The 14,537-nt window shown below is 47.4% G+C and overlaps 1 protein-coding gene across 1 annotated transcript; it reads left to right on the top strand.

Annotated features, from left to right (window-relative positions):
- Window positions 1–503: 503 nt before the first annotated feature.
- On the top strand, window positions 504–11,808 carry LOC123826736 (zinc finger protein 501-like). The gene is made up of 4 exons (XM_045850769.1): window positions 504–624; window positions 2,830–2,898; window positions 6,868–6,994; window positions 9,914–11,808. The coding sequence occupies exons 1-4, from the start codon at window positions 613–615 to the stop codon at window positions 11,047–11,049; spliced, it is 1,344 nt and encodes a 447-aa protein (XP_045706725.1). The 5' UTR covers window positions 504–612; the 3' UTR covers window positions 11,050–11,808.
- The last annotated feature ends 2,729 nt before the right edge of the window (window positions 11,809–14,537 follow it).

Genomic DNA, 14,537 nt, shown 5'->3' on the forward strand with positions numbered 1-14,537 from the left:
CAGCTAGGACAAACGTCTATCAGGCACCCTGGGTGGACCCAAGATGCCTGCAGACTGGCTACAGCTTCTTGTCCCACCTGGACCCACAGCACCGACTTTTGTAGCATTTCCCTCTCTGGTCCCCAGTTCGCCCTCCCCATCTCCCTGCACCCGTCTCCCTTTTCTCATTCTCTTCCATGGTCCCCACTCCGTCCATCCATCCATTCCCTCCGGTCTGGCCCGGGAATGCGCTCTCGTATTCTTCCCGCTCTACGAGCCCTAGCGCAACAGCCTACCCGATTCCACACTAGCCCCGCCTTCCTGACCCCGCCGAGGGGACTTCTGGGACATGGCGCCTGGTGCGACCGACTCCGGTTCAGTCCAGTGTGCAGTGCGCCCTCTAAGGGGAGGAGGGTTGGAGGCCATGGTGGCGCGCGCACTTCTGGGAAGTTTAGTCGACCCCTGTGCGCAGACTCAGTGCTGACGCAGTGGGGTGGGGCGGCGGGCGCCATTCATTTTGCTCAGGGCGACTAGTGAGTCAGGCTGGTGACGTCTTGAGTCGGTAGGACAGTGGGATGCGGGTCCTGGAAGGGGCGTGTGGACTCCGGAGCAAATGCTGATAGGGGCGGGGTCATGCGGGTGAAGGTGACGCTGGGTCGCTGTGTGTGTGTGTGTGTGTGAGAGAGAGAGAGAGAGTGTTGGGCTGAGACTCCGGGGCGGTCTCTGAGAGGCTCTGTGTTTGTCACCGCGTGTGTCCGGGTGGTCTCCTGTGTTTTCCCTTTGCTTGTGGGTGTGTCGGCTGTGGGCGTGTCGGCTGCCTGTCTTGGCCTCTCTGGCGTCCCTCTGTGTCCACGACAGTGTGTAGTATCTGCCTTTGTTTTTGTCCGCGGTATTTCAGCGCACGGGCGCCATCCAGGTGTCCACCTGTGTCTGGTCTCTTCCTCTGCGCCTGTCTGTGTGTCTGGGTGTGAGTGTGTCTGTGCGTGTGAGGGTCCTTCTCTCCTGCCCGAGCTTTCCCCTGTCTGTGTGCACCGGCGCCTCTGTCTCTGGGCATGGCTGACATGTGTGAGTGGGTGCGTCGGGGGTGCGGTCTCAAAGCGTGGGAAAGACGGCCCTCCTGGACGGACAGGCGGGCCTGGCGGAGCTGCCTGCCTGAGGGCCCCAGAGCCCATCTCCTTCCTGCCCTCAGAGCCTCCCCTGGCCCTGGGAGGGCAGGGTGGGTGTAGTAGCCAGGTGTGGGGTCAAGAAAGAGGGTCAGAGACCCTACTCCATGCTGACCTGGGTGGATTTGTTCAGGAAGTGTGTGTTGGGTGCTCAGGGTATCCTGGGTATTTTATAGGTCTCCCGGTGACACCGAGGTAGGGACCCTCATCATTCCCTTTTTGCAGGTGGGGAAACTGAGGCTCAGAGACTTTAAAGTGAATCAACTAACTGGACACACAGGAATCGGAGTCCTAGAGCCCCCACACTAACCACCCTACAGAGGGAAATCCTTGTTTCCCGGTATAAACAAAGGACGTAAAGAAATGCCCGAAAGCTTCAACAGAGGAGGAGCGACTGCCACCCATGACTCTGCCGACACATATCTGAAGCCACACTGGGTTCAGAGGTGACCAGCCCTGTGCGCATGCCACTTCGTGGCCTCCTTTTAAATGAAGTACAAATTAAGAGTTGTGATTGCATTGCTGTAAGGGCAAAAATAATTCAGGCTGGATTAGATTCACTTTTTCTCTTAGAGTTTGAAAAGAAATGATATTTTGAAGGGGACCTACAGGTGTCAGGAACCCTTGGCCAACTATGCCTCCTGGGTAAGTCTCCTCAGGTGTATCTTTTCCTAGCAAATGGCACCTGTGTTGTTGGCCTCTCGGTGCAGGGATAGGAATCAGACCACAAGTCCAGAAGGAATACTTTTGTAAAAATTAAATTGTTTAAGGAATCACGAAGCCACTGCACCTAGGGACATGACATGACTCCTACTTCCTGGAGACAACCTGGCATTTCAGACTGGACATCCAACCTCTTTCTGCCTGCCCAGGGTTAATTGGTTGGGTGGGTGGTGGTGTGCTTCTAGGATCAGTGCTACAATAAACATTGTTCATATGTTTATGGATTTTAGGAGGAGAGGAGAAGGGATAAAGACACTGACGAGTTGCCTCCCACAGGCACCCCAACCAGGGACCAGGGCATCAAACTCACAAACTAGGTACATGCACCAAACAGGGTTCGAACTTGTAACCTTTTGGTGTACAGGACAGTGCTCCAACCAACTGAGCCACCCAGACAGGGCTGGACTGAGTCTTTACCTTGTGCCACACAGCTCAAGGCTCCCTGCATGTGTGTGTTCACTGAGCCTCACTATAACCCCTCGAGATATGGGGAAGACTGGGAGGGTGGGGGCAGAGTTGGGGTATCTTCTGGGGCCCAGGGCCATCACTCAGACCCAGGGCAGGGTCAGAGGGTCCTGTTCCCCAAGATGTGGGACAGGCATTGTGCGCATGTGTGGGTTTCAGATATACACCAAGCACGTATACCCTGACATACTCAGTCAAATCCCAATCTCTGCTCTGTCATCTTGGGCGAGTGGCTTATCTTTTGGGACCTCAGTTTCCTCATCTGTGAAAGAAGGTGAGTGGAAACAGCCCCCACCTTGTAGGGTATCAGAAGGATTAAAACACAGATGTTTCCTGAGTGCCTTGGATGCCTTTGGATCCCCACATGCATTCCCTGTTAACCTGTGTGCATGTCCCTGTCTGCCTGTCTTCTAGTGGGTCTGTCTATCCTGTCTGCATTGTGGGTCGGACCTTGACCTGATCTCTCACTGTGCTTTTCTCTTTTTCCCCCTGTACACAGCTTGCCTGTGCCCCAGTCACTATGGGCACTGGAAGGATGGCCACCCAACCGCTGACCATGAAAGCCCTGGTGAGTAATGTCACCTCCTCCTAGGATCAGGCTTCCAGGCAGGGATGACCTTCTACCCACCTGACCTGCTCAGGGCCCAGGCGCCTGGCCCTGTCTACTGTGGTTCTGTCCACCCTGAGGAGGGACAGTAGTGTCATGACACTAGCTTTTGTTAATTTCAAGAGACAGGATAGCTCAGGAGTGACCTGTCCTACCCTGGGGGCTTCAGGAGACACTGGCAGGCACTTGGGAAGTGGTGGCTTAAGCAAGTTCCATCAAATGTGACAGAGGCCCTGAGTTGGACATGCTAGACAACGGGCCTCAGAAGTAGACAGGGGGCACTAAATGCCCAGGGGACTGGAGGGGGATGGGAGGAGGTTGTCTGCGGTGAGGGACTGGTGAATGACCCTGGCTGTTTCTATGATGTTTTATGATGTTTTAGTGGGTGCCTATTTATGGTATTTTTCACTAGATCTCCTTCATTGGGAGTAATACTTTACAATAAAAATATACAGCCTTGGCTGGTGTGGCTCAGTGGATTGAATACCAGCCTGCAAATCAAAGAGTCACCTGTTTGATTCCTAGTCAGGGCACATGCCTGGGTTGCAGGCCAGGTCCCCAGTGTGTGTGGGGTTGAGGGGCGGCATGAGAGGCAACCATCCATTGATTTCTCTCCCTCTTTCTCCCACCCTTTCCCTCTCTAAAAATAAATAAATAAAGTCTTAAAAAATAAAAACAAAAGATGTAACTTAGTTGGTTAGAGCATCATCTTGATATGCCACGGTTGTCAGTTTGATCTCTGGTCAGGTCACATATGGAGGCAACCAATAAATTCATCAGTAAGTAGAACAACATCTCTTTCTGTGTCTCAAATCAATAAATTTCATACATTTGTTGGGTATAAGTCTTTTTTTTTAATCATTACCAGAAGATATGTTCATTGAGATTTAGGGAGAGAGGAAGAGAGAGAGAAATATGTGAAAGAGAAATATCAATCGGTTGCCTCCCACATGCACCATAACTTTGTATGGAACCTGCAACCATTTCATATATAGGCCAGTATTCCAAAGAGGGCTAGATATAAATCTTTGTCCTGTGATTCATTTTGTTTTGTTTTAAGGTTTTATTTATTTATTTTTAGAGAAGGGGAGGGAGGGAGAAAGAGAGGGAGAGAAACATCAATGTGTAGTTGCCTCTGGAGTGCCCCCAACTAGGGACCTGGTCTGCAGCCGAGGCATGTGCCCTGACTGGGAATCAAACTGGCAACCCTTTGGTTCCTAGTCCAGCACCCAATCCACTGAGTCACAGCAACCAGGGCTGATTTCTTTCTTCTTTTTCTAAATTTTTTAAATTATGAAAGGTGGAACAAACTGTATAAACATTTTTCTTTTTTAAAGATTTTGTTTATCTATTTGAAATAGGTATTTGAAAGGCAAGGACAGAAAGAGGGAGAGGAACCTCAGTGTCTGAGAGATACAGCAATCGTTTGAAATAGATATTTGAAAGGCAAGGACAGAAAGAGGGAGAGAAACCTCAGTGTCTGAGAGATACAGCAATCGTTTGCCTCTTGCAAGTGCCCACCTGGGGACCTGGCCTGCAACCCAGGCATGTGCCCTCACTGAGAATTGAACTGGTGACCCTTTGGTTGGCAGTCTGGTGTTCGATTCACTGAGCCACAGCAGCCAGGGCTGTCAGGCTTGATGTTTAGAAAATATTTATTTGCCATTTAAGCAGGTATGCAAATTGCTTTTATTTTATTAAGATTTTATTTATTTTTAGACGGGAATGAAAGGAGGAAGGGAAGGAGAGAAACATCATTGAGTGAGAAACATTGATTGGTTTTCTCCTACTTGCCCCTCAATCAGGGACCACACCCTCAACCTTTAGTTGTATAGGCAACACTTCATTCAGCTGAGAGTCACCCAGTCAGGGCTGGACATTTATATAAATGGAATCACACAACATGTGGGTTTTTGTATCTGGCTGCTTTCCCTGAGCATCATGTTTTTGATGTACACATACATTATAGCAGATTTCCTTTTTAATGGCTGTATACTATTGCATTGCAAAGGTAGATCATGTGTGTATGCATTTATCAGGTGGTGTGCACTTGAGTTGTTTCCACCTCTTTGGTTTTATTAGTCATGCTTCTGTGAACAGTCATGTACAGTTTTTTGTTTGATCTCATTTCCCTTGAGTGTAGGAGAGGAAATTATGGGTCCTTTGATATCAGTATATTTAACTCTCTAGGGAATGATCCAACTGTTTTGCAATGTGGCTGCACCACGATGTCTCCACTGTGATGGAGACCTTCCCTGTGATGGTTGCCTTGGTTTCCTCCTTCACAAACATTCATTAGGGTTTCCCGATGGTTGTCATTTTCCTGTTGGCATCTGGGGATTTAATTTCTTTCTCTTTTTTTATTTTTAAATATTTTATTTATCTCTGGGGTGGGGTGGAGGAAGAGAGGGAGAGAAACATCAATGTGGGGTTGCCTCTTGCATGCCCCCAACCAGCATCCTGGCCTGCAACCTAAGCATGTGCCCTGTTGGTGAACCAAACCAGCAAACCTTTGGTTTCCAGGCCGGTAGTCAGTCCAGTGAGCCATACCAGCCAGGGCTCAATTGCTTTTTCTTAAACTCTTTTAGTGTAATTTTTAAAAAATACAGCCTGCCCTGGCTGAGTCGCTCAGTTGGTTGTACCATCATCCTGCACACCAGAGTGTTACAGGTTCAGTACCTGCTTGAAGCATGTGCATGAGGCAGACAAATCAATGTCTCTCTCTGCCTTCTACTCCCTCTTATATCAATAAATATATGCTCAACTGAGGATTAAAAAAAAAAGAGCCTGATATCAGTTCTTTGGAACTGGGTGAAGTTTATCTTGTGCCAAAGTGGTAATGTGCCATTAGGAAAGAATTTACAACAGATGAAGCCCTCCAGTTAGTGCCTTCAGTCATGTACCCACAGAGTGCTCAGAGGGCTTTGGCACACTTGGAGGGAAGCCCCATTTCTAGGGGAATCTCCCCACCCTTCTGAGAAGGGGCGCTGTGTCTTACCTCCACATCCTTAATTGTTCTGTGTGGGCTCCCAGATGCCCAGGACCTTCTCTGATTTTCAGCCTGTCCCAACCCAGCCTCAGTCTGTGGAACTTTCTCAGTAAAAATTTCACTGAGTGAGTTCATTCAGGCAGGCAGACTTAGGGTCACCTTTCAGGAGGCATTGTATTGAAAAAATTAAATTGAAATAAGTACAACAACAAAGAGGGGCAGGAGGAAACTTTGGGAGGTGGTGGATTAGTTTGTAGCCTCAATGGTCATTTCAAAGGTGTGTATTTATTGGTTTGTCCAAAAAGTCCATTATGTTTCTTCCATGAAGTAAAAAACACATCTTACGTTTTCACCTGTAACTTTATGGGTTTGGATATTTTAGCGATGGTGTCCCCAGTGCTCCCATCTGCTGTTTAAGCCTCAGGTCTTGAACCACCAGCCCCACCCAGAATCTCCTCCCATGGACCCAACCCCAGATTACCCCTTCCAATTTCTTGGGTACCCCTAGAGTTAATGCTGCGCAGTCACTTGTCATAATGGTATTGACCAGATTGAGGGTCCTTTGCCAGGCTTCTGTCAGGTGTGATGTGATATGTTATTGTGGTTTCTATTTGCAGCTCTCTGATGATGAGTGACACTGAGCATTTTTTCATGTTTGTTGGCCATTTGTATATATGTTCTCTGTGGAAAAGTGTCTATTCAGGCCTTTTGCCCAGTGTTTAAGTGGGTTTTTTGTCTTCCTGGTAAACAGCCCCATAGTTTATTTGCCCATCCAAAGACGATCCAGTGTGCTGAGACACTGAGGTCACTGGGTAATCAGGACCTTCAGACCTCCGCACCATATTGACACCATGTCAGATGCATCCTGTGTGCCTTCCCGGTCCTCTCCCGACCGCTGTGAGAAGGGCCCTGTGGTGAGTGGGGTGCGCTTCCTCTTGCAGGGATCAGTGGCGTTCAGAGATGTGATTGTGGACTTCACCCAGGAGGAGTGGCAGCAGCTGAAGCCTGCACAGAAGGACCTGTACAGGGACGTGATGATGGAAATCTACTGGAACCTGGTTTCGCTGGGTAAGGGGGCAGCCTTGCAGTGGTACTTACCATCTGCCTGTCGCTTCAGGATGACAGAAAAATGGAAAAGTTGGGCAGATTGGACATGTAGGATGTTCAAATGACAGGAAGCTAAATATAAAGTTGATAGGTGATGAAGTGAAGAAGAGTATTTACCACATGTATTATAGTCAGAGGACTATAAATATATATATATATATGTATATATATATATATATAAAGAGCTCCAAGGATTAAACAAGAAAAAGACCAAATGGATGATACCAAGTTGGACCAAGGTTATGAGTGTGCAAACACAGTTGTAGAAATGCATGAAATTACACTTTATAAAAGATTTATAAACCTTACTATGATAGTCAAAGAAGTACCAGTTGAGTCACAGAAATACAACTCTTGCCCATGAGATACACAGAGAAGAAAAGACTACCAGCCGTGGCCGGGCGTGGCTCAGTTGGTTGGAGCATTGTTCAGACCACACGGATTGTAGGTTCGATTTCCTATCAGGATACATAGCTACAGTGTGAGTTTGATCCCCAGGCAGGGCACATTCGGGAAGCAGCTGATCATTGTTTTTCTCTCATGAATGTTTCTTTATCTTTCCACTTTTCCCTCACCACCTGCTTCCTCCCTCTCTAAGCATATCTCCAACTGAGGCATAAAAAAAAGAGAGAGTAACAGCATCCTGTAATATGAGGGTATAGGAAGAGGACTCTTGATTATTTATTTATTTATTTATTTATTTATTTATTTATTTTTAAGGAGAAGAGAAGGGAGGCAGAAAGAGAGGGAGAGAAATATCTGATGTGTGAGAGATATGACTGGCGACTTGGCTGGCAATCCAGATAGGTGCCCTGATTGGGAATGGGACCAGCGACTTTTTGGTTTGCAGGCTGGGACTCAGTCCACTGAGCCATAGCAGTCAGGGCAAGGACTCCTCATTTTAGATGTGTGAAGTTGGGACAACTCTTCGGGAAGACAGTTTTGTGTTATAAGCTAAGTTTCAAATGATTCATTTCTGTAATGTATCCTTTAAAATTTTTCCTATATGTGTGCAGAGTTTTTCATAGTAAGAAAAATAAAGAGATGTCCACCTAGAAGACTGACCAGACAAATCGGATGTAGAAATATGATGGAAATTACGACACTCTTCAAAGATGAGCACCCTTTGTAGTCACTGACACAGAAGGATGTGTCTGGGTAATGATTCAGGAAAAACTCTCACTTTCAGAATGGGAAAAGGTCCCATTTCTCTTAGTTTTTCTGGACATGTAACTTACCTATAATTAACTGCACATAGTTAAAGCGAATGATGTGATGCATTTTACCTTTTGTATTCACCTGGAAAATCATTGTTGTGATGCAGACATGTCCATTAGTCCTAAAAGTTTTTCTTTCCTTTTGACCACTCTCCATCCCCCATGAATGACTACTGTGGTTAGGTTACCTATTCTAGAATTTTCTATATGTGGAATCATATACCACATAATCTTTTTTTTTAATCTGAGTTCTTACACTTGGCATCATTTCTTTGAGGTTCACTCAACACCAACCATACATATGTATGAATGATTCCCTTTATTTTTTTCCTTTTTTTTTTGATTGGAAAGAGACACACACACACACAAACATCAGTCAGTTGCTTCCCATACAAGCCCTGAAGTGGGATCAACCTGCAGTCTTTTGGTGCATGCGACAATGCTCCAACCAGCTGAGCTACACGGCCAAGGAAATAGCTGACTTCGCTTCACTGCTAATTAATAGTCTGCTTCAGGGATAGACCACCATGTGTTTGTCCTTTCACTTGATGATGAACATAAGGCTTGTTCTAGTTCTAGACCCAGGGGAGCGGTCTCAAACTCAAAGGTTTGTGGGGCCAGTGAGGGCTTTAGCAGGGGTAGGGAGACAGCTGCTTACTACACCTGCTTCGTTGCTTCCTAGGAAGGAGGGTACATGTGGCAGGATCTTCCCTTTTTTAATGAGTTTTTGTGTAAGATCTCACAGTTTTTCTTTTTTTCTTTTTATTTTATAAAGATTTTATTTATTTATTTTTAGAGAGAGGGAAATAGAGGGAGAAAGAGGGAGAGAAACATCACTGTGTGGTTGCCTCTCACACACCCTCCACTAGGGGCCCAGCCCACAACCCAGGCATGTGCCCTGACTGGGAATTAATCAGGCGACCCCTTGGTTTGTAGGCTGGCACTCAATCTACTGAACCACACCAGCCAGGGCAGACCTCACAGTTATGTCTGCATGAACCTTAAAGTCCATATGTAGAGTCCAGAACTCACGACACCTCCTTAGGCTGGAAACAGAGATTGAGAAACCCGTGGAATAAGGCATGAGGGTATTGGAGCGGTTATGGTTAGCAGGGAGGTTTGAGTGTGCTAAGAAGAAGGGTGAGGTGCCAGCCCAGGGCCCAGGCCACTCCCAGGCAGCATTGGAAGGTGGGATCTTTGCTGGCAGGTGGGGAGATGAGAGCACACCCATGTGAGAGTCAGATCTTTATTGTTAGTAATAATCTTTATTGTTAGTAAGTCAATGTTTTGAGAATCAAAGCTGGCTGGTGATGTGCAGGACAAGGCTTGGAAATGAGGAGCTGGGTGCAGTGAACCCTCACTGGGTTTGCAGGAGCCTTTGATCCACTCCTCCAAGCCCACATTCTTCCTCTTTCTCTTCAGGGTCTTTTCCTTCCAGCTCTGAGCTCAGCTGGCCACCTTTCTACCCACTCCCAAGTAGACATTTCTTGCTCTGTGCCCACCTCCCTACAACTTACTGTCTTAGCTTACTGCTTCCCTTCTCCCTCTGTCCCCATGACAGGCTGTCCCCTGCCATCAGGCTGTGCCTTGTCATATCTTGGGAAGATCCTCCCTCTCAGCGTTGTTAATTACATGTGTGTTATCTCTTTTCCCCTCACTTCAGACTTAGAAACTAGACCTGTCCTGAAAGAATCAGACCCACAGGAGGACAAATGGGAAGACAAATCATCCATTGTAGTGGTGGAGGAAGGACCCACAAGGAATGGTGCCCAGGGTTATACCTGTGAAGGAACGGGGGCACAGGGTGACCAGGTGGGGCAGCAACAGGGGAGTCCAGGGACCTGTCTGGGGAATTTGGACATGTCCCAAGTGTTAGCCCCTGAATGTAGTCAGTTTAATGTATTCGTCCACCAAAGCCCCATGCCAGCCCCACTGCAATCAGAAGAACCGGGAGGAGACAGGACACACCCATTCACCATGTGTGGGAAGAACTCAGGTACTTCTAGCCTCAGTCCTCCCTCCCAACTTTGTGCAGAGAAGAAGACATACAAGTGCGGACACTGTGGCAAGCCTTTCAGCTATAAATCATCCCTGGGTAAGCATCAACGAATCCACACCAGAGAGAAGCTCTTCTCGTGTACCACGTGCGGTAAGCAGTTTACCCTGCGGTCTTCCCTCACCATCCACCAGCGAGTGCACACCGGGGAGAAACCGTACGTGTGTGGGGACTGTGGAAAAGCCTTCAGCCAGAAGGCTCACATCAACCGGCACCAGAGGACACACACTGGGGAGAAGCCATATGCATGTGGGGACTGTGGCAAGGCCTTCATCCAGAAAGGGAATCTTGTCCTGCATCAGAGGACGCACACTGGGGAGAAGCCATACACATGTGGGGACTGTGGAAAGTCCTTCAGCCAGAACAGGAGCCTCATCGTGCATCGAAGGATGCACACTGGTCAGAAGCCGTACTTGTGTGGGGATTGCGGAAAGGCCTTCAGCCAGAACGAGTGCCTCATCCTGCACCAGAGGACGCACACTGGGGAGAAGCCGTACACATGTGGTCAATGCGGCAAGGCCTTCAGGCAAAGCTCCTCGCTCAGGGACCACCTGCGCTTGCATACAGGGGAGAAGCCGTACACATGTGGTCAGTGCGGCAAGGCCTTCAGGCAAGGCTCCTCTCTCAGGGACCACCAGCGTGTGCATACTGGAGAGAAGCCCTACAAATGCAGCCAGTGTGGTAAGGCTTTTAGCAAGAACTCCTCACTCAGGAAGCACGGGCTTGTGCACACCAGGGAGTAGCCTTACCAGTGCTCCATCTGTCAGAAGCACTTCATGACAGGCTGTTCTCTGCAGAAGCACTTGATGGACCACACTGTAGAGAAGCCTTGTAAGTGCAGCCAGTGCAGCAAAGCCTTCATCAGGAACTTCTTGCTTTCTGTTCAGCACAGGATCCATGTGGGAGACAAGCCCTATGAGTGTGTCAAATAGGGAGAAACCTTCAGGAACTTCAACCTCACAGGACACATAGCAGGGAGGTGGGGGATCTCAGACTGGCAGGTCTTGAGGTCATGGGCAAGTTCAAAACTGACATTTGGATCCCACAGGTAGGACACGAGAAGTCCTGCCCTGACATAGGAATGTGGGCTCTGGAGACAGACCATATCATACTCACTGTTTGCTTTTGCAGCGTCTGCATGGCCATATGGAAAGTAAGCCCTGCTACAGGTCTGGTATCTGGGAATGTGGGTAGGGGCACATGGCTGCAGACCAAGCTGGAGTGAACTGTCCTATGAGCTTGAACAAAGCATTTAATGTCTCAGGGCCTCCATCTCCTGTATAGTAAAGTAGAGGTGGGGGAGGAGGAAAGAATAGGGGGAGGTGGTTTCCATAGGCACATGGTCAGTTTTTTACACATACCCAGATCTAGTCCAGAGATCAGGTTGTTCCCATCTGTGTGTTTGCTCATTTCCCCCACACACAGCCCCTAGTTTCCCTGCAACACCAGCTGGAAGGCCCCAAGTTCATAAGCTGTAGAAGTTACCAGGTGGGTCTTGAAAAGAAAAAATCTTTTTTTCAGAATTAGGAAGTAACAATAACTTCTTCTGATACCAAAGTTTCTCATAGTGTTTTGGTTTTTTTTTTTTTTTTTTGAGAAAAGCCAGTGTAAAACACTTTTATTGCAATGTTCTTCTTCTTTTTCCCTAAGTTTTATTTATTTTTAGACAGAGGTGAAGGGGAGAGGGAGAGAAACATCAGTGTGTGGTTGCTTCTCACGCACTCACTACTGGGGAGCTGGCCTGCAGCCCAGGCATATGCCCTGACTGGGAATTGAACCAGCAACTCTTTGGTTCTCAGGCTGGAGTTCAGTCCACTGAGCCACACCAACCAGGACTTATTTTATATTTTTAATTTTATTTATTTATTCTGTAGAGAGAAGGGAGGGGAAGCAGAAAGAGGGAGAGAAACATTGATGTGTGAAACTTTGATCTCTTGCCTCTCGTATGCATCCTGACCAGGGACCAAACCCAACACCTAGGCATGTGCCCTGACTGGGAATCAAACCCACAGACTTTTTCTTTGTAGGACGATGTCCAAAGAAACTGAGCGAGACTGGTCAGGACATCTATTTATTTTATATTTTTTTAAGTTCAAAAGCATTACATGTTTTAAAAATCCAGTCTATCTCTTTCCTGTGTCTTCCATTGTCTTTAAGCAGAGAATGCACTTTTCCATCCACAGGCTGCTCGCCACCTACATGTCTTTCTTTTTTTCCATTTATCATTAGTGTGTTAACAATGAACTTGTATTTTTCTCTCCATCTGGAATTTGTTTTGCTGTATAAACACGTTGGTTTCCTTACCCATGAGTTTTGGTTTTGTCATGTCCTCTTAACATCTTTATTTAGATACACCTGGCACCTCCCCCAATCAATTTCACAATACAAGGTGGGTCAAAGTAGGTTTATAGTTGTGAGTATGTGAAACATGGAATTTATTTTATTTTTGCATTATTTATGGTGGTGTTTTCCATACAAACCCTACCCTGCATTTTCATCATCCTGAAAAGGAACCTTCACTCTCATTTCTACCCATCTACTCCTCTTTGCCACTGGATTCTCCAAAAGTGAACTGGGACTATACGTTTATTGTTTTGAGAGAGATGGAAAGGAGAACACTGATGTAAGAGAGAATTCAGCAGTTGCCTCCCATATGCTCCTCAGCCAGGAATCAGATTTGGTTGTACAGAAGACTGCAGGCAAAGGCTGGACACTGCTTATAAACAGAATCACACAACATGTGGTTCTTGTGTCTGGCTGAGAGTTACATTTTTGATTGTCATCTGTGTTTTAGCAGGTGCCCTTTTTCCTGACTCTATACTATTCTCACTGCATTTATCAGGCAGTGTGCATTTGGGTCATTTCCACTTTTTAGTTGTTATCGGTAATGCTGCTGCAAACATTTGCGTACACTTGTTTCAGCTAATTTCTTTTGGGTGTAGTCATGGAGGTTTTTGGCTCTTATGAGAGCAGTATGTTTACTTTTTAATCGTTTTGTTTTTAGATTTTATTTAGAGAGAGGAAGGGACGGAGAGAAATATCAGATTCTCATTCACCCACAGCTGGGGACCTGGCCTGCAACCTAGGCATCTGTCCTAGACTGGCAATTGAACCCGTGAGCCTCTGGTTCACAGGCCTGCACTCAATCCAGTCAGCCACACCAACCAGAGCAGAAAGAAAGAAAAAAACTTACCTAGGGAAATTGCTACACATGTTACAGAACAACAAGGGGGGGGTGTTACCAAAAGGAACCCTCCAGGTTCATTATGTCCCCTGCCTTATAGGAAAGGAAATGTTTATTTAATACTATACAAACTTAAAGTAGTGACCTAATGTCTTCATCAGAATCCCAAAGCCCCTTAAAACACCCACAAACACACACAGTCCTTTCTTCCCCCTTTGTCTAGCCTGGGGTACCGTATCTCAGGAAAAGAAATAGAAGTCCGTGGTTCAGGCACCCCCCAGTTCTTCCCAGTAATCCTTCTCAGCTGGTAGGGCTCCCTCAGTTCCCAGCACCATCAATTGTGTCACCAGGATATCTGCTAAAGCTGGGTGGTGGTTCCCCCTTCTAAAGCTGCGGGGGTCCCCACTCTGGCAAAGCCATGTGGCTCTCCTTTCTATTGCCACTGCCGCGTGGTCCCCTGCACAATGGCTGCAGGAGTCTCCACTCTGCCAAAGCCACGTAGTTCTCTCTCTGGCAAAGCCGCGTGGTTCTTCCACTGCCCCAGCCACATGGTCCTCTCGGCACAATGGCTGTAGCATCTGGGCATAAATCCCAGCGCCAATCTTCCACTGCAGCCCCATTTCTGACTCCTCCCACAATTGGCTACACTTGCCAGCACTCTCATATCCTTCCAGCTTTACATGGTGAGTCTGGGCAGGCATGACCCCATGTCATGGAGCCAATCTTCAAGCTCCCACGCAGGTGCTGTAACTAGGGGGAGTTGCCTCCCAGTTACATCTTGGGGGGAAGTTATTTCCATCACCCCGCCCCCTCAGCATGGCCACAGCTATTTAACATATTATGCAACCAGTTAAAGGTTATAGATACGTTAAATGACCATACCAGAGGTTAGCTGCAAAGCTGTTGCTATGCAAAACAGCTCTCAATGGCCCTGCTCCATCTGTCCCTTCCCCCAACCCACACCTGTGTGTGTGTGTGTGTGTGTGTGTGTGGGTGTTGAGGACATCTTAATATTGCATGGACACCTTGAGTTCTGGACCCCATTCC

This window comes from Phyllostomus hastatus, unplaced genomic scaffold (genome assembly GCF_019186645.2).
Source record: "Phyllostomus hastatus isolate PE091 unplaced genomic scaffold, TTU_PhHast_1.1 phas_contig_133, whole genome shotgun sequence".
NCBI lineage: Eukaryota > Metazoa > Chordata > Mammalia > Chiroptera > Phyllostomidae > Phyllostomus > Phyllostomus hastatus.